Source organism: Camelus ferus, chromosome 1 (genome assembly GCF_009834535.1).
Source record: "Camelus ferus isolate YT-003-E chromosome 1, BCGSAC_Cfer_1.0, whole genome shotgun sequence".
In the NCBI taxonomy this organism is placed as follows: Eukaryota; Metazoa; Chordata; class Mammalia; order Artiodactyla; family Camelidae; genus Camelus; species Camelus ferus.
Window position 1 is genome coordinate 118,675,688 of NC_045696.1, and position 23,364 is coordinate 118,699,051.

Below are 23,364 nucleotides of genomic sequence, written 5' to 3' on the forward strand. Positions count from 1 at the left end.
AAAGACTCAGCGGGCAGGGGAGAGCTGCCCGCACCTGCACCTGTTGTCTGCTGACTGTCGGCACCGCTTCAAAGCACACGTCATTCCGGTGAGACCCGGGACGCTGGGAGATGTGTGGGTTTGCTTGGCAGAAAGCTGCCAGTGTGTCAAGTCGTGGCCACTGGACTGAAAGCAAAATGCACCTTATCTTTGATAGCTGTTCACCAGGTCATCAGCTGCTCTTCAGAACAGAACATCGTGGACCATAAGTTTTAAAAACTGAACATTCATTAAATGCACGCACCGCTATTGGAGAAATATCATAAAACATCTTTTTAATGTGAACACTACTCCGTACAATGAAAAACTATGTACAGTGTGTTGCTTCCAGGTTGGCTACTTGGACATCATCTGTGTACCCGGCACGTGACTCCGGCTGGGAGCTCCCGTCCGGCTGCGGTGCCCCCGCCTCCCCTGGCAGCTCCCCAAGTTCACGGAGGCTGTACAGTCACGCTTCCCTTAGTAACCGTGGCTCAGCAGGCTTGCCACCCCAGTCACCTACGACCCAGAGATCCCGGCAGTCATACAAAAGTAGAACTCAGAGTAGGCTTTTCCCCAATAAATACTCATTAGACAGTACAATCCATTTCCATCTTAAGACATTGTTTTCAGTTAGGAAAACGTTTGCTTCTCAATGGAACTAGAGTGACTAGTAGAGAGACAGTGTGCGGTTCACACTGCAACTGAGTTAGGATGTCTTTGTGTACAAATATAGCATATCTGGGCCAGGAATATAATTTCTAGTTGAAGAGTTTATTAGGCTTCACACGCAGGGCTGCTAAATACATTCACAGTTTTCACAGACTGTCATCGGCTGTTCCAGTTGTACTGTAAAATCTCCAATATTATTTTCATTCGTGAGTGCAAAGCAAGTGTCCCACTTGGCTACGATTGGTCCTGGAGTGATCAGCTCTGAAACGATTTCAAGAAAGTTCCCTCATTCTCCAGTTTCAGTCGTTTGCCTTCTCAGGTATGACTTCCAGGCTCCGGCGCGGCTTGTGAACGTCGGCGTTTTCTGTGCCGGGTTTATTCAGCCCACAGGAAACAGCAGCATAGTGGATTTGTTTCAGGTTCTCCAAGGTCTCGTTCTTGGCGTATTTCAGAAGATCCGCCTGTCCCTGCAACGAAACACGCAATTAGACAGCGCTCGCTAAGCCAAGCCTGGCCGGTCCAGTTTGACCACAGAGATCTTCCACTGAAATAGAAATTTTTGGTTCCACAAAAGGGCATATTCATTTCTTAGTGGCGCTACATCCAAATAGGTCCATTTTTAATTAAAAAACAAGCCTGCTTTCCCTAGTTTTCCACACCATACTCTGAGTGTGTTGCATTTTCAGTCCTTTCCATTTATGCATCAGCAGAGAGTCCTGTGTGTTGACTGTTCCCATCTGCCCTGGTTAGAGTGACATCTTTCCCTAATTGTGCGGCCAGTCTTGCATTTTTCCTTTTAAGATTTTTTTTTTTGCTTTAACTTTTTATTCTGAAATAAGTATAAATGCACAGAAGGATGCAAATATGGTACAGAGAGGTCTTGTGTACACTGTCCTAAATTTCTGCCACTGGTTCCATCTTACGTAAGTTTAGTACAACACCCAGAACCAGGGAGCTGACACAGGTACAGGTTTATGTCATTTCACCCAGTGGGTAGATTCCCGTAGCCGCCAGTGCAGTCAACACAGGGAGCTAACTTATCACCACAAATACAATCTATCGCCTTCTATTATGACTCTGCAGTCACCCCCACACCCACCCCCACCCCCCTGCCGTCCCCAACCCTGACAAGCCGCTCTCAAGTTCTGCATTTAAAGCAGGCGCTGACAGTCACAGGCACACAGCAGATCCTCACCGAGTTCTAGTTAAGAGAAGGGATGGAAGAAAGCATTCTCTACTTTGAATAAACCCTCTTAGCCAAATTTTAACTTCTTTTCTAGGGTGTGACCATCAATTTGACATACGTGCAGCCTAACATGCATACAGGTCAGAAAATGGGGGGATAAACTGAAACACAGTCACTGGGAGCCTGGACTGGGAGCTGCCGGCCAAGGCAGTCTGTCAACCTCATCACTCGACAGTTTGCCCAGAGAATTATTTTGCTGGGTTACGGGTGGCGGTGGGGGCTGTCTTGTGCATCCTAGTAGCATGCCTGGCCTTGACCCACCAAAGACCCCCTCAGTGTGACAACCACAATGTCTGCAGACACTGTCCAATGTCCCCTGGGGGGTAAAGCTGCCCGTGCATCAGCAAGGATTCCAAGAGGCCCAACAGAAGGGATGTGAAGCCCCGCTGGTCCAAGTCCCAGCACTGCTCTCTTGTTCTTCGCTCCTTCCTCCCTCCCTGTGTCTGAGCTGCTTCCTCCCCCGGTTCTTTCTCCTTCACGGTCACCCTCCTCCTTCCTGGCTCACTATTCTGTTCATGCTCTTGGGCTCTGACTTATTCTGTTACTGTCTTTATGGTGCTCTGTCAGACATGGTTTGCCTTTGGGTTTGACTTTTCTTTGCCGTACCTCCATGCTTGGTACTCTCCCTTCTTTCTCCCTCTGTTTTTTTTTTTTTTTTTTTTTTGAACTGCCTTGCAGTGTGCACACCCTTTTAAGTGCTCCTGCACAGTTAAAACTGGGCCAGCTGCGGAGGGTGACAGGGGAGGACTTACCTCGGCAGCAACTGGACTACAAGCAAATCCCAGCTGCGCGGGAGACCAAACTGCAACGCGGTCCTGTGCCACGTGAGGTTGGAAAGCACCCATGGCATGCGTTGCTGTTTCCCACTTAAGGTACATGATTTCCCCGCTTTACAGACGCCTTTCATGAGAGACGACACATGGTTCCATTGCATTGTTTAACTGGAAAGAGCTGCATCTGCATTCATTCTTCACTGAACTCATACGCTGGAATTTTACAAGCTGTGAGGTCTTTCTGCGTAAGTATTAGCATTACTGGGCCAAGAGTCTAATTTCTTGTTAAAGAATTTGCCCTCACATGCAAAGCTGCTATATACATTTATGATTAAGATATTTTAACTAGATATTTGTGCTTTAACATTTCAAATATTATTATTACTTAATAAGCTGTATTTTTCTTTTTTTTTTTTTAGAATAGCTTTGGGTTCACAGCAAAACTGAGCTGGAAATGCAGAGGGTTCCCACATTCCCCCTATCCCCACCCAGGCACAAGCTCCTCCACTACTGACATCTTACCCCACAGTATACGTTTGTCACCACTGATGGATCTACAGCGACACATCGTTACCACCCAAAGTCCCTGGTTCACATTCGGGCTCAGTCTTGGTGTTGTATATGCTATAGGTTTTGACGGATGTATAAGGATGCGCGTCCACCATTAGCTGCAGTATCAGATGGACTGGTCCACGGCCCCAAGCATCTTCTGTGCCCACCTCTTCCCCCCTCCCTCCCCGCTAACCTCTGGCAACAACTCATCTTTTTATTGGCTCAGTAGCTTTGCCTCTCCCAGGATGTCATACAGCCGGGATCGGACAACATACAAGAAGAAGCCTTTTCCAACTGGCTTCTTTCACTTAGTGGTATTCATTTAACTTTCCTCCAGGGCTTTTGTGTCTTACGAGCTCTTTTTTTTTTTTTTTTTTTTCCTATTGAAGTCTAGTTGATTTACAATGTTGTGTTTCAGGTATATAGCACAATGCTTCAGTTATACACACACACACATACACACTGTTATATATATATGTTCTTTTTCATATCCTTTTCCATTATGGTTTGTTACAGGATATTGACTATAGTTCCCTGTGCTCTACAGTAGGATCTTTTTTTTAAAAACCTGTTCTATACATAGTTGTGTGTATCTGCTAATCCCAAACTCCTAATTTCTCTCTCCCCTCCACCACCCTGGTAACCATACGTTTTCTGTCTGTGAGTCTGTTTCTGTTTTGAAAATAAGTTCATTTGTGTCGTTTGTAAAGATTCCATACATAAGTGATAGTTCTTTTTTTTTTTCTTTTTGGCTTACTTCATTTAGTATGACAATCTCCAGATCCACCATGTTGCTACAAATGGCATTGTTTTCTCCTTTTAAGATTGAGTAGTATTCCATTATGTATGTGTGTGTGTATGTATACATACACACAACTTCTTTATCCAGTTACCTGTGGATGGACATTTAGGTTGCTTCCATGTCTTGCCTATTGTATATGTGCCCAGGAGTGGGACTGCTGGATCATATGGTAAGTCTAGTTTCAGGTTTTTAAGGAATCTCCATACTGTTTTCCACAGTGGCTACACCAAACTGCATTCCCACCAGCAGTGTAGGAGGGTTCCCTTTTCTCCCCACCCTCTCCAGCATTTATCGTTTGTGGACTTTTGAATGATGGGCATTCTGACTGGTGTGAGGTGATACCTCATTGTAGTTTTGATTTGCATTTCTCTGATAATTAGCGATATTGAGCATTTTTTCATGTGCCTTTTGACATTTATATGTCTTCACTGGAGAACTGCTTGATTGGGTTGTTTGTTTTTTTGTTATTAAGTTGTATGAGCTGTTTTTATATTCTGGGAATTAGCCCTTGTCAGTTGCATTGTTTGCAAATATTTTCTCCCATTCTGTAGGTTGTCTTTTCCTTTTGTTTATGGTTTCCTTTGCTGTGCAAAAGCTGGGGGGCGGGTGGGGGAAGGAGAGGACAGCCGGAAAGGAAGGAAGGACCCACCCAGCAACCACATGCAAAGCCCAGCTCGGCGCCCTCCTGCGGTCAGCTGGAATAGTGCAGGTCAAGCATCGCTAACACCGCTGGAGAACATGCTAACACACCTCCTGAGCCCATTAACCCTGGGAAATCTAAACTGAAATAATGTCAACTATCAGCCATCTTCTCCAGAATACTTAAGGGAGCATTCATTGGAGATGGTATGGAATGCAATGAATGATAGATGCAAACTTTGTACAAAATAGGACTGTTAAGTATTTTTGAGCAAATTTGCTGTAAAACCAAGTATGGAAGGAAATGTAGAAAGTCAACACAACCCTCGGGGGAGGGACCAGAAGCCGCCTCATCCTGAGTCAGGGAGGTTGGGGGAGATGCAACAGTCCCCACATACTGGACAGGGATGAAGGGGAGGGGATGGGGCCAGTCTGCGCCACTGCCAGCAGCCGTGAGGGGCTGCAGACTGTGACAGAACATGAGACAAGCACCTGGCAGGAAAGCAGGCTGGCCTGCGGTGTCTCCCACCCCTCTGAAGGGAAACCGCTTCGTCCACAGCGTCTGCTCCTGTGAACACGGCCACCAGGGACGCCTTCCATCCCCATCCAGGCACACTTTCCCTGCCCTTGAACCTGGACTGGCCTCGATGTGCTTTGATCACCTGGAGGAGGTGAGGCCATGACCTTGCGAAGCCTTACTTTCTAGGGTCCCAGCAGCCCCACGGAGAAGCTGGCGCTGGACTTACCGGCGGTGAGCCCCACGGGGAGAGAAACCAGCCCTTCCCGCTGCCCAGAGGAGCAGCCGGTCCCAGGAGGGAAGCCTTCCTGGTGCTCCAGGCCCAGCCCTGTGAGTGGCTGGAGCAACGGCACCCTGAGGAATGAGCCACCAGCTGTGGTGTGGTCTGTCCCCCAGCAACAGATGATGACGCAGCCCAGAGGGGGCTGTGTTTGTGTGGGGTGACAGGCCCTTCCTGGATGCCATGGGCTGAAGCCAGGAGGGACCCCAACCCACAGAGGCTGGACACCAGAGAGGCTCAGAGCTTGCGGGTGGGTGGGCTGGGGCTGCAGGGACAGGCTGAGCCCCCCGGAGTTCCTCTCCTTAGAATGCGGACTAGGAGATACAAATAGTCCTGGAAAGAAGACCTTCGAAGGTACAGTCCGGGTTAGGCCAAGACAAGAGCAACTTATACAGCGTCAGAAGCTCCAGTTTCCCTGAGATACCGTCCCCCTCACGACAGCCCGGGGTAGGCCGTGTCTTCTCCTCTGAGTTGAGTTTCTGCTCCTCACCAAAAATAGAGCCTGTAACAGTTACCACAGGACCCTCCGTTTTAGGAACGGCCCTACATAGAAACCGTGTAAGTGATTAGCACCGGGAGGACAACGGCACCGAACATTTGGATGAACCCGGTGGGTTCAAATCACACGACAGAATTTCCTTTCCATGTTCCTCGTGAAATGAGCAAAAAGGAAAATGGGCGCTCCTCACACACATGTGAGCAGCAGCCACACAAAGAAAGGAACATAATTTAATGAAACTCACAGAACTCACACTGGCAATTCATAAAAACTCTTACTAGTCACCCAACCTGGAGAGAGAAACTGAGTGTCTTTTGAGTTTTATTTCTGAGTGATGGAGAAGAGGGGACAGGAAAGTTAGGAATGAGGCAGATACAACTGGATAGAACACAGCACACACAGTAAGTGATGGCTGTGCAGAGCAAGGCGGTGGGCCGCGGGAGAAGGGCTGCGGATCTGAGGCCCAGCCCGTCACGTGGAGAGCCTCCAGGCTGCAGCGTGGGGAGGGTGGAGCCCAGACAGGGCCCCACAGCCCTGTGCAGCTGGGGACACAGCCTGGAGCTCAGGGAGGCCCAGCAGGTGAGAGGTGGGAGGCAGGGTGGGGGAGGGAGGGAGCCCTAAAACGGCCACTGTAAACATCATACATGTTCTAGAAGGTACAGGATGTCATGAGCACAAAGCGGAGAAGCAGGGGAAATTCAAAATGAAAACCCCACCGCCTAGGATTAATGTCGGATTAGATGCTGTAGAAGAGACAGCAATATTGCTCTAAGATGTAGCAATAGAAATTATTAAAGAAAACAGAAAAAAAGGCCTAAAAACAAATGAGCAGTGTGCATCTGTGACTTGCAGGATAGTATCAAGCATGCATGTGTATAAATGGACTTACAGAAGAAGAGAGAAGGGGTAAAATGGAAAAAAATTTAAAGACACAATGGCTGAAAAATCCCCAAATTGGATGAAAACTACAAACCCATATCTAGAAAAATCTCAAGAAAAAAAAACCCTCTAAGCTAAGCAGAAGAAACATAAAGAAAACCACACTAAAGCCCCTCATAATCTTTTTTAAAAAACCTAAAAACAAAAAACCCAAAACAGAAAAGATGCTCAACCTCTATACGCTTACTAGGCTGGCTACACCGACAAGAGCAAACGTTGCCACGGGTGTGGAGTGACTGGACCGCTCACAGCACTGCCGGGGGATACAAAATGCAACAGTTCGTAAAGCAGTTGGCAATTTCTTATGAGGTCTGACACTCACTCACCATATGACCCAGCAAGTCTACTCATAGGTATTGACCCAAGAAAAAAAAAATACGTGTCCACACAAAGACGGGTAGGTGAATGTTCATCGCAGCTTCACTCCTAATAGCTAAAAACTGGGAACAACCCAAATGTGTTAAGCAGTGAATGTACGAACAGAGGGTGGTTCAAGCTCACTGAAACATACATCAGCTTGGCTGATGCTCAGGAGAGTCCTGCGGAACGCACTCCATTCCATGAATCCACGTACAAGGCTTTTCTGAGACGGGTAAAACTGCAGAGGCAAAGCAAGGTGGGGGTGGTTTACTCCAAAGGGACATAAGGGAGTTTCTAGGGGTGATGGAAGTTCTCTGTCAGTGCTGTGGGGATGGCACGACTGTATACAGTTGTCAGAATTCCTTGAATGGCACTGTTAAAATTGGTGAATTTTATTTTATGCAAATGATACCTCAATAAAGCTGATCCAAAAAAAAAAGAATGGTGCTATTTGACTAATAGTTGTGAGGTCTTGAGGGCTGGCTTATGAATTAAAGAAGCTCTCAGAAGCCCGTGGGAGTGGACTTCACCCCACCTCCCCAATTATGCAGCAGAAAGTCTAGAACAGGATGGTTACAAACTCTGAGAAAGCTGGGCCCAAGTGTCCAGACAAAGGCTGTCTATGACCCCAGCTGAGATTTCTCTTGTTTCTCTGCCACACCTTCTGTCTGCAGAAAAGCATGGGTGATGTCTGGGACTGGCGGTGACAGTGAACCAATTTAAATATTGAACTTACAGCAAGCACCGTGGGAATTACAGTCCTGTGACGAGCTGGGGATATTTAAACCCAGACGATAGAAAACTAACCATATGCCTAACTCCCCATCCAGAAATATTAGTGCAAATATTTTCATCTTTCACAGCAGAGGGTCAACCCAACAAAACTTACAATTGAAATGCATAGCTTTCAGAGAACCCAACAAAATGACTCCAATTAATATTTTTCAGAATCTCTTTAACTCAAGAGGGATTTTCTAGGAAATAAATATCCCTTAAAATAAAAATTGGTCAGCAATTAATTTAGTTTCTTTATGGTTTGCTTTTTTCCTGTTAAGTAAAGTGAAAGTTAGTACTTTAAAAAAATTAAATAGAGCACTTACAGTAGGATTCTATCTACTAATATACCTCATTTCACAAGACACTAGTGCCTGTGAGACATACCATTCTATATACCACTAAGGAAGAAAATCACTGCCAGTTTAAGTAGGACACGATGCAAAGATGCCATGGATTAACAGATACACACGAATATCAAAGATGTGAAAAGTATGACTCAGAATCAATAAAATGTATTTCCATCCACCCACATGCATATGAAAAGGTTCCTGGAATAAAGTCACTTACATTTAATAATTATTTATCAGAGGGAGGATCAGAGGTCATTTTAAAACTTACCTTTTCTACATTAAAAAAAAAGTTCTTCATAACGAAGCTGGAGGCATAATCCCTCTCAGACTTGAGACAATACTACAGAGCTACAGCAAAACAGTGTGGTATTGGCATAAAAACGGACACATGGATCAATGGAACAGACTAGAGAGCCCAGAAATAAACCCACACACCCATGGTCAATTAATCTTTGACAAAGGAGGCAAGAATATACAATGGAGAAAAGACAGTCTCTCCAGCAAGTGGTGTTGGGAAAACTGGGCAGCTGCATGTAAATAAAGTTAGAACACTCCCTCACACCACACTCAAAAATAAACTCAAAATGGCTTAAAGACTTAAATATAAGACAGGACACCATACACCTCCTAGAAGAGAACACAGGCAAAACATTCTCTAATATAAATAGTAGCAAACTTTTCCTAGGTCAGTCTCCCAAGGCAACAGAAATAAAAGCAAAAATAAACATGTAAGACCTAATTAAACATAAGCTTTTGTATAGCTAAGGAAACCATAAACAAAAATGAAAACACACCCAATGAAATGAGAGAACTATATTTGCAAATGATGCAACTGACAAAGGCATAATTTCCAGAATATATGAACAGCTCATACAACTTAATAACAAACAAGCAACCCAAGCAAAAACAGGCAGAAGACCCAGACATTTCTCCAAAGAAGACATACAGGTGGCCAATAGGCACATGAAAAAATGTTTAATATCCCTCATTAGCAGAGAAATGTACAATGAGGTATCACCTCATACCAGTCAGAATGGCCATCATTCAAAAGTCTACAAATAATAAATGCTAGAGAGGGTATAGAAAAGGGAACCCTCCTACACTGCTGGTGGGAATGCAAATTTGTGCAGCCACCATGGAGAACAGTATGGAGGTTCCTTAAAAAGCTACAAATAGACTTACCATATGATCCATCAATATCTAGAGGGAACGCTAATTTGAAAAGACACACACACCCCAATGTTCATAGCAACACTGTTTACAGTAGCCAAGACATGGAACCAACCTAAATGCCCATCAACAGATGACTGGATAAAAAAGTTGTGGTATATATATGCAATGGAATACTACTCAGCCATCAAAAAGAGTGAAATAATGCCATTTGCAGCAACATGGATGGACCTAGAGATTATCATACTAAATGAAGTAAATCAGAGAAAGAAATAAAAATACCATATGATATCATTTGTATGTGGAGTCCAAAAAATGACACAAATGAACTTATTTACAAAACAGAAACAGACTCACAGAGAACAAACTTATGGTTACCAGTTGGGGAGGAGAGGGGGGAGATATAAATTAGGAGTTTGGGATTAATTACAAATTAGTATATACATAAAATAGATAAACAACAAGGTCCTACTGTAGAATATGAAAAAGAATATATACATGTATAACTGAGTCACTGTGCTGTACACCAGAAAATAACACAACACTGCAAATTAACTATACTTCACTAAAATAGTTCTTTGTAATGAAGATGTATTTACAAAAATAAATGGTTTTTATTCAAAGAAAAAATAACTGGAAGTAAATACGCAAAAATATTAACAGTGGGTGGTTCTGGGTGTGGTGATAGAGGATGATATTTCTCCTTGGTTCACTGCTGCATTTTAAAGCAATTCTTAAAACTGGAAAAACTAAAACTGGGCTGGACATGCTTGGACGAAAGGGGTTTCTGGCGGGCTGCCTGCTCTGCAGGTGACAACGGGTCATCCATCTGCCTGGACAGTCCCTCTTCTGACAGTAAATCCTATGTCCCACGCCTCCTTCGTTATTCAAATGAGTGGGGTGATGCACAGGGAAAGGTACTTCTGATTCGATTCCAGGGCAGTGGTACTTGGTTTTTTTTTAGGGTCCCTCAGAATCCCTAACAGGCAGATTCCTGTGTCCATCCCCAAGAGTCTGACCCCAAAGGTCTGGGGTGGGGCTCAGGAGGCCCCGTTTTAAGCGCCCAGATAATCCCTGTGTCTGGCCTCAGCTTCAGGGCCCCCTCAGCACAACCTCCTATCTGCTCTCCACATCCAGCATCACCTGGAGCCTTCCCCGAGCCTCCCTGCCATCATGAGGCACCTGCTGCCCACCGCACACCACACGGGGCCCTGGAGGGCTGACCCTCTCCGAGCTTGGCGAAAAGGACAAGTGGCGAGGGGGACTCACGGGACTTCATCCCCTCCGGCCGGGAAAGGCGGGGAGCTCAACTCTGACCCGCGTTCCTGGCCGGGACTCCGTGGGCGTGGATTCTTCCCTAGAAAGTTTAAGTCTGTGAAATGTGCAGCAGTGAGAAAAGCCCTTCCCTCGCACAGCAGAGACACACCCCTCTCTCCAGCTCTTCCGCTCGTCGCCTGGGCTGCCCCAGACTCCAGCACCACCCGCAGCAAACACCATCCTAGGCGCCTGACAAAGATCTGTCACCCTGTTCGGTGCGTCTGTTCCCATGTGAACATAAGTCTGAGGTGTTAATTCTCTCTCCCCGACATAATGCAAAAGAAAATTCATTTCCTCGGTGTAGCTGTTTGGTTTAGTTTTGTTCTTTCTAAATTTCTACTTCACGTCAGCTGTTTTTCATTAATATGTGGGCCATTTCTGGTGGCTCTTGGCCCAGGGCTTCTCAAACTTTAATGTGCGTAAGAATCCCCCAGGATCTTATTAAAACGCAGATTCTGACTCAGCAGGCCTTGGTGGGGTGCGGGAGTCTGCATTTTGAACAAGCTCCCAGGTGACGCCCAGGCTGCTGGATCCTGGGCTGGAACGAACAGCATGGATGGCTGACGGATGAAAGGATGCTCCTTCAGCCTGTTTTTGCCCATAATAAAATAAAAGCCAAATGGGCATCCGTTCCTACCACAGGGCCATAAATTGCTGTGTTCTTTTTTTCCTGAGGTTTGCAGGAAATTTGTAGCGTACCCCCCACCTCTGGTTGACAGGGAGTCAGCAAGTAGGAAAGTCAAATTCCTCTTCATTGTCAATTTTTGCATCTGCTGTTTACTGAACTGCAAATGATCAGTTACATACGAAGCAGAAGATCTAGCAATTTAAAAACAGTCACCAGGTGCTGGGTTCAATCCCCAGTGCCTCCAATCAATCAATCAATCAATCAATCAATCAATCAATCCTAATTGCCTCCCCCCACCAAAAAATTTTAAAAATGATTTTAATTATAAAACTGAGTAGGGGCTTAATACGAGGCAATGCAAGCTGGCTAGCTCTGGAAGGGTGACTTTTTATTTAATTAAACCAGAAAACTGCTGTCAGCTGCAGGATGGATCTTTTGCCTTGAAGGGGAACAGAGAAACTCAAAGAGGCAGCTGTGGTAACGTCCTCACAGTTTTGAATTCAACCGAGCAGAAAGTTTGGAGGGTGGACCAGAGAGTCATTTTACATTTAGCTGTCCAAGGTCTAGAGTGAAATAATGTTTCTGTGTTATTATTATTCAAGGTCCCAAACACTGACAAAGAAAAGTAAAGACCATTGAGACAAAACTCACAAAAGTTCCGAGGCACAGACACAATGTTGTTTTACAAATCATGTCATGTTATATAACCACACAGAGAAAAGCCAGGAGACTGCAGAGCAAGAGACCGCTGGACGGTAGGGCCACGTTTACCTCTGGTTGTGCTGTTCTGACATTTTCTACAACAAAAATACAATACTTTTACAATGAAAGTAATAAAACTCAATTCTTTTAAAATGGTCATGCTGAGACAGAAAGACAGAAGGAAGGGAGGGAAGGACAAACAGACTGAAAGGAAAAGAAGGAAAGAAGCGAACAAGCGGATGTAGATGGTTATCCCCTTGAAGGAAAATTCCTTTCAAATGGCAATTCCTTTATCCATTTCTCCGGATTATGCCCCCCTCAATTCTTTCCTTTTTTCCCCCTGGGATCACATCGACATTAGGCTGCGATTATACTTTAAAGTGCTGCATGAAAGCTGAGTGACCAGCATGTTCAAATTCCCAGGCATCCATCTGTAGTCAGCGTTCTCGATTTCACAAAGCAGCTGCACTGACGAACCCGACAGGGCTTTGAGGAGGAAATGCAAGGCCCTCTCCCTTCTCGGCAGAATCCACAGCGTGCGGACCGCTGGAGTCCCCAGGTCCCCCCCCCCCCCCCCGCCGTGAGCCGCACTGCCCAGCTACCGTGCCCGCAGACGCACCCCCCCCCCGAACCCTGCAGAGAGCAGACCTCTCCCTGGACCTCGGTGACCACGCCCTTGAGCGGCTGATACCGTGCCACTAGGGAACAGTCCCGCTGACAGGACGAAACCTGCTGGAAACAAACAGCGTTCGCGCACCGTACCTTTAGGATGGTGATGTTCCAGGTAAAGCTCTCCACGGCCTTCTGCAGCTTGCGCTCCTTCAGCCCCTCCTTGGTGCCTATGCTGTGCAGGTGCTCGTGGAATTCCATGGCTGAAAGGAACGAGAAGACGCAGGCTGTTACTGCCCGTCTGATCTGTGGGAATGACCGGCGATATTCATTCTCCTCGGCGTAGTGAAAACGATTCCCCTCCCCACTGGGAACCCATGAAGTGCCTACTGAAGACCGTAGCAGTGGGGCGGGTGTGTGGCTCAGAGGTAGAGCGCGTGCTTAGCGCACAAGGTCCTGGGTTCAATCCCCAGCACCTCCATTAAAAATAATAAATGAATTTTAAAAAGATAATCACATCCCCCCCTAAAAAATGTTAAAAATAAACAAACACATGGTAGAATTTTTAAAAAATTAAAAAATGAAAAGGAATGTAGCAATGGGGGAAACACGGACAATTCACGGCATCAGCAAGGCGGGAGGATCTTAGAGGGGGCGACCGATCCTCGTGCTTCTGAAGGGCAGTCAGGGCACGTGTGATTGTTCTGTTTTATTTTAGAGATGAGGCAACTGAGGCTCAGCAAGGTTCAGAGATTGAGGCTGTGGACGGTGCAGGAGGAAGAGCTGGACCAGAACCCAGGTCTCGGGAACCTCAGAGGTGCATTGCAGCTCTGCTGAGGACGTGGTGTTGGCCACTGGGGATGAAAAGAGTGCAAAGTGATGTGTTTCCTGTCCCCGCAAGAGTCGGTCTGAGGGCAGATCCCTAAGCCTACTGTAGGGGGGAGGGGAGGGGAAAAGCCCAAGAGCCTAACTCTGCATCTGTGACTCTTCACCAGAACTGAACGTCATCAGCGAACGCTCCCCACTGTCATTCGAAGTAGTCTCAGCGCAGAGTGGGGTGACAGACCTTTACCTGTTTGACACTACAACTCATGGGTTTTTTACATATTCATCTGCAGTTACTTATTCCATCTCTGGCCAATGGGAGCCCTTCAGACTGGTTCCTATGTCCTTTTGAAATCACCGGTTGGCCTCTTGATACTTCCCTTGCTTCCTGACACATGACATTCTAGACTCGCCAGCACACTTCTCATCTCAGATCTGGGACGGGGCATTTCCCCAAGGGCCTCTGGATGTTTAAAGTGGGGATGGTGTTTAAAGGCCACAATCTGGGGGCTGGGGGTGCTCATTGTTACTGAGTTTTCATGGATTTTTAGGTCTTTTTATTGAACAGATCTTGGGTACATAGATATATTTTTTTTTTAAGGGAAGAATAAGATCTTGGTAATACTTCAAATTTAAGTATACAAGATTTTTACATAATTTTTAAAAATTACGCTTATTTCTTTTCTCAGACAGAAAATCATTCTTAACCACATCCACATAACTAATAGTAAAACTGCTAAATACACTTAAACTCTGCAACTCGTTTGTTTTTTTTTTTTTGTCCTTAGTGTATATCTCACTGAGAATGTACAGTAAAAATATTGTGTTCTATAGTCAGAATAATTTTTTTTTACATAGTTCTGTCACTAACAAAGTACAATTCGGTTCATGTGTTTCCTTCTTTTTTTTTTTTTTTTTTTTTTTTCTTTTTTGGATGTACTTTGTCTTATGAATCCAAAGTCAAACTACATATCAGGGTGTGTTCAGGTAAGTCTGACTTTCTTCCTGGTCTCCTCTGCCCTCATCCCTCCCTCCCCTTATACATTTTTATTAGTTCTTAATTTCTCTTATGGCCTGGTTTCTCCTTGAAAATCCAAGTACATGTGTCTCTGTGTTCACAGTCCTCCATTTCTCGCACAGAAGCAGCACACTGCAGACCTGCCTCGTGTCACACATGTGGTCGTCACGCCGTCCAGTGTATGGACCTCGTCCTCACCCTCTGTCTGTCTAACAGCTGCACAGACCCCAGCGTGTGGGTGGGCTGGCGCTTGCTAACCAGTCCCCTGATGGACCAATGGACATGGCTTCAAATCCTTGGCCATTACAAACAACGTGGAGCAGCTGTAATTCTCACATTTCCTGTGTACTTTCATACGTCTACTGTTCAGCTGGGCATCCGGATTTCTGACTCTCCTTCTATGCAACCTTTCCGAAGCAGCTCCTCACACAGTGACTGACAGCATCTTTATTCCTGAGTGTCTTTCAACGGAGAGCAGGGACTGCCACACACACGATAAATACAGTAACCTGCTGGTTTAGTGTGTCTTCCAATTTTTTTTCCCTCCTGAAAGAAACTATGGTCCTAATTCCTGTCATGCTAATAAGGCTTAAGAACCTCACTGGTTTCAAAAAAAAAAACAACCCAGTAAAATTCATTATGTTGTCTAGGGAACCACCACATTGACCACCCTCCTCTTCCAAAAGCTCTTTTGCCAACACCCCAGCTTGGTTCACTAAACACCCTCCCCGATGCTGCTGGTGACCTGGCTCTCCCAGGGGGCCACACCCCCACATCTAGTTCAGATTTTTACTAGATGTGCTTGGCTTAATACACCAAAAAAAGAAAAAAGAAAAATAATAACCATGAGTTGGTAGTGATGATGTTCTAAAACCCAGGATTTCTGTTAGAGTAAAACACACAGACACACATATGTGTGCACACACACACAGTACACACACACACACACACTTTGTCCCCTGGTCAGGTCTGAGAGACTCCCTGGCGTGTACCTTGCTGATTCAGACCCACTTCCTAGAACATGACCAGGTGAAGCCTGATGGGCTGGCTTTTCAGCATGATCTGGATTTCAGGACATGAGTTATTAATATTCATAACGTTTCTATTTCTGATAGTCAAGAAGCACTAGTCTTATAAGAGTTTTGGCAGATGGAATTCAGGACTGGAACAGGGGAAAGAGGAGAGACACAGGAGAGGCGGAGGAGGGGTGACTCTCTGTAACGAGGTCCACACCTGTATGGTGACCAAGGTGCACAGGAAAAGCATCTGGGAAGGGAAACAGAAGCGACACTCACACGGGACTACACAGGACAACTGCCTGACCAGAGGCGGGCTATTTAAGATGCTTTCTTGTTGCAGATTTCAAAACTGGCACGGAGGTGGAATATCACAAAACTGGGGGATTTTTCAACTGCCCAAATGTCTGCGTGGAAGCCCCGCTGCTCTGGAGGCAGATGGTTCATCCTGCCCTGCTGAGCATCCGATCACCACAAAGGCAGCGAGGCAAGGACCAGGCCAGCCACGTCGTGCTTCACTCCAGCCGACAAGAAAGAATTTCAGGTAACAAAGCATGGGACTGCGGAAGGAGGGCGGGGATGCTGAGCTTGGAGAAGCAGCAACCCCAGATTTTAAGAAAGCAGCTTTTAGAAAGTTCAGAAGGACACGGGGCCAGAGGCAGCAACAAAATAAGCTGCCCCGAAAAGGACTGAGAACCCAAGGACGAAACACAGTCAAGATAATAAAAAATGCTATTGATGAGGATGAAACGGGGAAACATTGAAAGAAACAGGTATGGCTGTCTAAAGAGCTCATGTTTTACATGTCTGCTAAAAAGGGGCAAACCCCCTTCTCTTCCCCCTCTTAAAGTATCTGTAATTCAATAAAAGTCCACAGGGAAGTGAAAAATGTGTTATTAATGAAGTTCTTTAAAAATGGGCACAAACTCTCCTGCACTGTTGGTGGGAATGTAGTTTGGTGCAGCCACTATGGAAAACAGTATAGAGATTCCTTAAAAAACTAAAAATAGACTTACCCTATGATCCAGCAATCCCACTCCTGGGCATATATCCTGGAGAAAACTCTAATTTGAAAAGACACATGCACCCCAATGTTCACAGCAGCACTATTTACAGTAGCTGAGACATGGAAACAGCCTAAATGTCCATTGACAGATGGCTGGATAAAGAAGATGTGGTGTATTTATACAATAGAATACTACTCAGCCACAAAAAATGAATGAAATAATGCCATTTGCAGCAATAGGGATGGACCTGGAGAATGTTATATTAAGTGAAGTAAGCCCGAAAGAGAAAGAAAAATAACATAATATCACTTATATGTGGAATCTAAAAAAAAAAAGACACAAATGAACTTACTTACAAAACAGAAACATACTCACAGACATAGAAAACAAACTTACGGTTACCACAGGGGAAATGGGGTGGGAAGGGATAAATTGGGAATTTGAGATTTGTAGATACTAACTACTGTATATAAAATAGATTTTAAAAAAAAGGTCCTACTGTACAGCACAGGGAGCTATATTCATTATCTTGTAGTAACCTATAATGAAAAAGAATATAAAAAGGAACATATGTATGGATATGTATTACTGAAACATTATGCTGTGCACCAGAAATTGACACATTGTAAACTGACTACCTTAAAAAAAAAAAAAGGGCACAAAAAGGTGATAAGTTGAAAATGAAAGTTACATTAAAAACATAAAACCCCAGATTTTAAAAAGTGAACAAGACTGTTAGACCCCTCGTTACATCATTGCTTGGTTTGCTACGTAACACATCTGTTTCTTTACAAAGATTTTTATATTATTAACTTCTAGACTCATCTTTGCAAATGTTCTGCCAACCCACTGATATGCAGTTTGTTGATTTTATTTTTTCAGCAAATAAAAGGATTCTCACCTTGACCTGTTGTCAAGCTTGTACCTCTCACTGCTCCCCCATGAGCACAAAGCCCAGGCCAAACACTTTGGGGAACACATTCAGGGGAGACAAACGGGAACTCGCCAGGGACTTGACAACCTGGGGAGAGGCTAGAGGATTTCCCAGGGAAATGAGAAGGAAAAGGGCTGGACTATCGGTTTGTCTGAGCTCAATGGCCCAGGGTTTTCCAACTATCATGCATTATTTTTTTTAATAGTTTATTTATTTTGTTTGTAGAGGTTTTTTTTTGTTTGTTTTTTTGCAGGGGTGGGTAATTGGGTTTATTTATTTAGTTAATTTTATGGAGGCGCTGGGGATGGAACCCAGGACCTCAGGCATGCTAAGCATGTGCTCTTAACCACTGAGCTACACCCTCCCCTTCATGCATCTTTTCTATATAAGAGTCTCGGCCCCTAACACGAGCTCTTGAGATGGTTGTGTGGATCCAGCAGTCACGCTGTGAGGTACCCGTTGCAGGAGCTGTCGGATGGGCACTGACCCAGTCCTAAGGGAGCGCAGCGGGGGGAGAACGAGGTTGTGCCACGGCCCTGGCTCAGTCCACGTGTAATGAGCAAGTGTGATGATATATCTAAGATGCGAATGGCACTGTTCCCTTGGTACTGAACTAACTACCAGGAAATCTGCTCTAACGTGTCACAGAGAGGCTTCGCATCTGCAGTGACTACAGAGAACCTGTCTGGGCTACAGGCTAGCTAACTTTCTCTCTAGTTCCCAAACGCCTTTCAGCAAAGACACATGAGCCCAGGGAAAAAGTCCTTATCTTACTAAGAAATGTAAAAGCAGCATCTCTTTTCCTCCTGTAGGTCAAACCATTCTGCCCAAAGAGCAGAGAAATTTTAAAGTCACTGGTGAAAATCAGGTGAGGAGAAACTTTCAGACTAAGCTGCCACCTTCCCCTGCCCCCGACAAAGAAGCTAAGTTGCTTTTGTCTTTAAATTCCTCGCTCTTTCATTAGTGTGAGGTGGTGGGGTTCGGAGCCAGAGGACAGTGAAGAGGTTTGGAGTCCCCATGGTGGGGGTGAGGAGGGGCGTTGACCCGTGGGAGGATGAGCTTGGGGTGGACCAGGAGCTGGGGTGAATCCCTGGCTGCAATCAGTCAAAACATCTGAAACTAACACGACACTGTACATCAACTATATTTCAATAAAAATAAATTTTAAAAAAAGTAACGGAGGCAGGGAGGTCAGTTAGGAGGCTGTCACGGCAATCTGCGAATTTTAAGAGCACAGGGCCTCAACCGTAAGAGTGATGTTGGGGAATGGGTAATGTGGCTTCGGGGGAGTTTTAGAGGATCCGGGAACAGGCTTCGCAGAAAAGTCACATGGAGCCTGGAGCGTGGATCTCAAAGCAGAGTGGACAACAGAATAGTGGAGGTGCGGGTTGAAAATGCAGGTCTTCTGCCTTTCCCTCCACCACCCCCAACACAGGGGACTCTGAGTCAGAAGGTTTAGCAAGCACCCAGAAGCTTCCCACGCAAGAGGGCTAGGATCACTCTGAGGAAAACCAGACTAGGGAGACAGGGAGATGGGACTGAGGGACGGAAAGTCATGCTCAAGACGGGAGTGGCTCCAGCAGATGTCAGAGGGCCATGAGTCCAGGGGCATCTCCCGAAGTCTCAGAATTGTGACACTGTCAACTCCATTCTAATCGAAGGAAGGAAGGAAGGAAAAGAGAAAGAGGGAAGGAGGGGGGAGACAGACAGACAGACAGACAGACACGGGCAAGACAGTCAAGATCCCACTTTTTTTTTCAGTGACTGAAGCTCACATACAAATACTTGTTTCCAAGTTAGTTTACCTTGAACAAGGGCTTTTCCTAATGTTTTCTAGTTTCACATTTTTTTTTTAAAAGGACTCCCAACACGAAACAATCAGGAACATATGAAGAGGTAAAAGTGGGTTTCTCACAATAGTTCTCTATTTCTGCAGTTAGTAGTCAATATTCATCATACAGAGATACAAACAGGTCTCATCGTTTTGGATAACGAAAGTAATTTTTTGATGCTTGAAGTAGTCAGGCAAATTGGTCAGCCAATAACATTGATTGCTCACACCCCGCGTACAGGTGATTTGACTGTCTGCTGTGTTACTGAAACGTGCTAGATACTGTTAAGAGCTACAGCCGTCTAGAAGGATGGGAGTGAGCTAGGGAACTAGGGTTTGTATCAGCAGCTCACGGACAGCCCGTTCACGAAGAAGTCTTTATAACTTTGCTCTGGAACACAGCGGCTGAGTTCAGACGCATTAGGAGAGCACACAGATCAGCAGCTTAAAATGATGATATGAGGATGTGCAATTCCTGCTCTTTTAAATCAGTGAGGAAATACTGTGGGTGCAGTATCGAATCAGGACTTTGGTACAAGGAAACACACTGTGTAAGGGAGATTTAGTAGGCATGTAAGGACTATATATAATAATGTAAAATTTTACAGAATAAATTACCCCAAACAGGTAATTTACAAAGTATTTCTTAAAGTATTTTAAAATTTAAATTATTAAATTATTATCTAAATTAAATTTAATGATTATTTTTTAATTATTTAAAAATGAACTAAAAAATGATCAATCAGAAAAGTTTGAATTTCTGAAAACTCTGAGGACATCCCTTCTGTTTCCACCTTCGTGCCTGGATAGGAAACGAGAAGAAATGCCCTGGCAGGGCTGAAGCCCCTGTACCTGTTACAAAGCTGGAAGCAATTATGTTGCAAGGTTACGTAACAGGGAAGAAACAGGGAAGAAAGGGCGTTCTTAGTTAGCATTTCCTGCCTGAGGTCCTCAGTGGAGTCGCAAGAGTACTGAACCCTGACTAAAGAAAGGAGCTGAGTCAGCGCCTGTCCTTGCCGACAGGGCTCCGCGGCCTCTCCATCAGAGACAAGACGGGCCCCTCAGGTCAGCTTGCGGGGTTAGTGCCACCCCTGCCTTCCTCCCAACTACTGTGAACTCCACTGACCTGCAGTCCCCACCCTGTGTTTACACAAAGCAAACATCTGACGTTTGTGCAGGTCCCTCGTTGACTAGTCATCACTGTGTCCTTTATCCCCTGCCTCAACTGCTGATAGTTTAGGGTGACAGTCCCTGCCCTCTGGGAAGGGGACTGTCCGTTGACACAGGTACAGCAGCCCTTGCAGGCAGGCTTTTAAGAAGGCTGTTAAGTGGGGCCTTTACGGTCTTAAAAGGATAAGAAGGTGTGGGAAGACACCCTGAACCAGCTTCTCCTGTGCTGGAAAAGACCAGCCGCTGTGCCCCCGTCCGTCAGGGGCCAGCACTGAGGGCTGCTCCACGCAGGGCCTGTCGGCACGGGGGACACACAGACCGCGCCAGCTTTCTGTGCAGCCCCTGCTCCTTCCTCTGGGGTGTCAGGGGCTGGAACGGGGGCTTCCCATCAAGCACGTCTCACTGATGCCCTATACGTAAGAAAAGCCTCCATCCTTCTGCAAATATTTAGTATTTTATTAAAAATGTCTCTTGTGATGACTATCTGCAAAAATCAATGTTTAGAAGTTTCTAAATTACAGATCTGAGCTGAAAGACATCTATTCTTAAGGAGCATGGCCTGGTGGGCCCCCGGGGAGACCCCCGGGGCAGGAGAGCAGAGCGAGGCGCGCTCTGGACTCAGGAACAGCAATTCCCACTGGAAATACAGCTTTCAGGTTCCCAAACAGAAACCAGCCCAGTGAGGATGAGGGAATTAGAAATGGGGCTGTTTGTTCTTTTAGGAACAAGTTCTATTTCCTGTATGTTTCCAGTAACTTCCCAAGACTACTCCAACCCAGTTTCATCGTAAACGTGTGTATTTTAGACCCAGGCAGTAGTTCACACTGGCTTGAAGTTAGCTGTTTAAGAAAGAGCTGTACTTTGCTATTAGTCAGCGTCCCACCTACCAGTCTGACTGCAGCTAAAGGGCATCAGGAGAGCCTCAGGTGAAGTGCGGCCTCGCCCTGTTTTCTTTAAAGGCAAAATGTCACATTTGGAGGCAACTCTTAATGAGGCAGGGAAAGCAAGCAGGATTCCTTGATTCTACACGGATGCTGCCACCCAAGTGAGATAAGAGGTAACAGTTCATCCTGGCCAAAGAAATGGAAAGCTTTGTTAAGTTTTAGTAAACTTCATTTGAAAGCCAATTCCAACTGGGTTAAGCAGGCTTTCGGAAAGCATGACATGTTACACGATTTCAATCTGCTACATCATTTAACAGCCAAAATATACACTGCGGGCAAAAGCATTGAAGTCTGCAGGCATGAGCATATTACACAAATCCAATGAAGAGCTTGAACGTGGACTAAAACTTGGAGGAAACATCCAGAGAGCCGAGAATGACCACGGCTCACGCCCAGTCCTGGCGGGGCCCGCTGTGACTGCCTTTTTGCCAAAAGTACTGTCTTTTGAGTCTTGGCTGCTCTGTGCCAAACACCCTATGGTTAGGCTGTCCGACTCCGTGACCCCAAGTGTGTGTTCCTAGAAGAAAGCTCTGGGTTCTTTTTCTTCTGGAATGTGATCCGAGAAGGAGAGCTGCTCAAATCCCTTTGTGGTCATGAACTTGAGAACCGAGGAAATAAACAGCAGGTAATCAAACAGCAGAGAAAGGACAAATGCTGTCCAGACTTGATTTCCACGAGGGTCTAGTTCAGTTCTGCTCCAAGGAGAATGGAAGACATAGGCCACGAGAACAAAAAACAAGGCCCAGCCAGGGGTCCACGGTGGACCCTTACAGCCATAATGTTAAATTGTAAAAATCGGTATAACCCAGCAAAAGTATATTATTTGATTTTTATGTAAAGAACTATATTTTGGAAATGTACTGCTTCTTTCCATATCATCTCTCAAAAATTCAAACAGCTCAGGGTTTTTTTTTTATAAAGGGAGGTGGTTTCACATAATTTCCCAATTATTGTTTCCGAACAGTTTACAACTTAAATACATATATTTTTTTATGTACGAAGCGGATTTTATTTTCAGCATCATTTTTTAACAATATAACACTTTTTATTGGCTTATAATCATTTTACAGTGTACAACTTAATATTTTAAAAATTGAAGGGCTTAAAGCTTCAGGACAAAAAAAAAAAAAAAGAAAGGTAATGCTGATAGATGATTACTGTTTTTGAAACCTTAATAAAGAAGTGTAAATTTTCCAAGCTGGTATGTAATTGCGCTAGCTGAGAACGTGATTACAGCTGCACAGAGTGGAAGGCAGTGAAATCTCCACTCTCATCAAGCTTGCTGCCGCTCGTCACAGATAAACTTAGATGCAAACCGAAGAGCCATAAAAATAAAACAAAAATTTTAAACTTTATGATACATACACTACTAAGATACGAAAAGAGGCTTCGCTCTGAAGGGGAGGGTGGTTCACGGGAGCCTTTCCTCTCTCGTTGAAACAAATGCCACTAATTCATGCTAACCAGAAACCAGGTGCCCTTTCCAACATTCTGGATGGGGTTTTCTACACCAGTCTCAATGATCTGAATCTAAAATACACCACGCAGCACGTGGCTAACCATTTTTAGAAGCAAATATAATTTTAAAAAATACTCATCAGAGATACACACTGATCTTCAACTTACAAACGTAAAGACTAGTTTTTCAACTGAGAACTCGCTGTGCTCTCCTATAAAGCTCCTGCGTCACAAACGTATCGAGGGCAGAAATATTTGCGTGTGTGCTGCAGATAAAAACCCCAAATCAAAGGGGCAAATATTTCAAAGGG

At 45.1% G+C, this 23,364-nt stretch overlaps 1 protein-coding gene across 2 annotated transcripts in view; it reads right to left on the minus strand.

Annotated features, from left to right (window-relative positions):
- Positions 1-288: 288 nt before the first annotated feature.
- PLCL2 (phospholipase C like 2) overlaps positions 289-23,364 on the minus strand; it is a 174,305-nt gene continuing 151,229 nt past the window's right edge. The window contains exons 5-6 of one of the 2 annotated variants that reach the window (XM_032488909.1): positions 13,004-13,113; positions 289-1,157 (exon numbers count right to left, since the gene is read on the minus strand). In XM_032488909.1, the coding sequence (XP_032344800.1) occupies positions 990-1,157; positions 13,004-13,113 (278 nt within the window). In that variant the 3' untranslated portion in view covers positions 289-989. The remainder of the gene's footprint in view (positions 1,158-13,003; positions 13,114-23,364) is intronic. The other variant, XR_004323273.1, reaches the window with a different exon arrangement.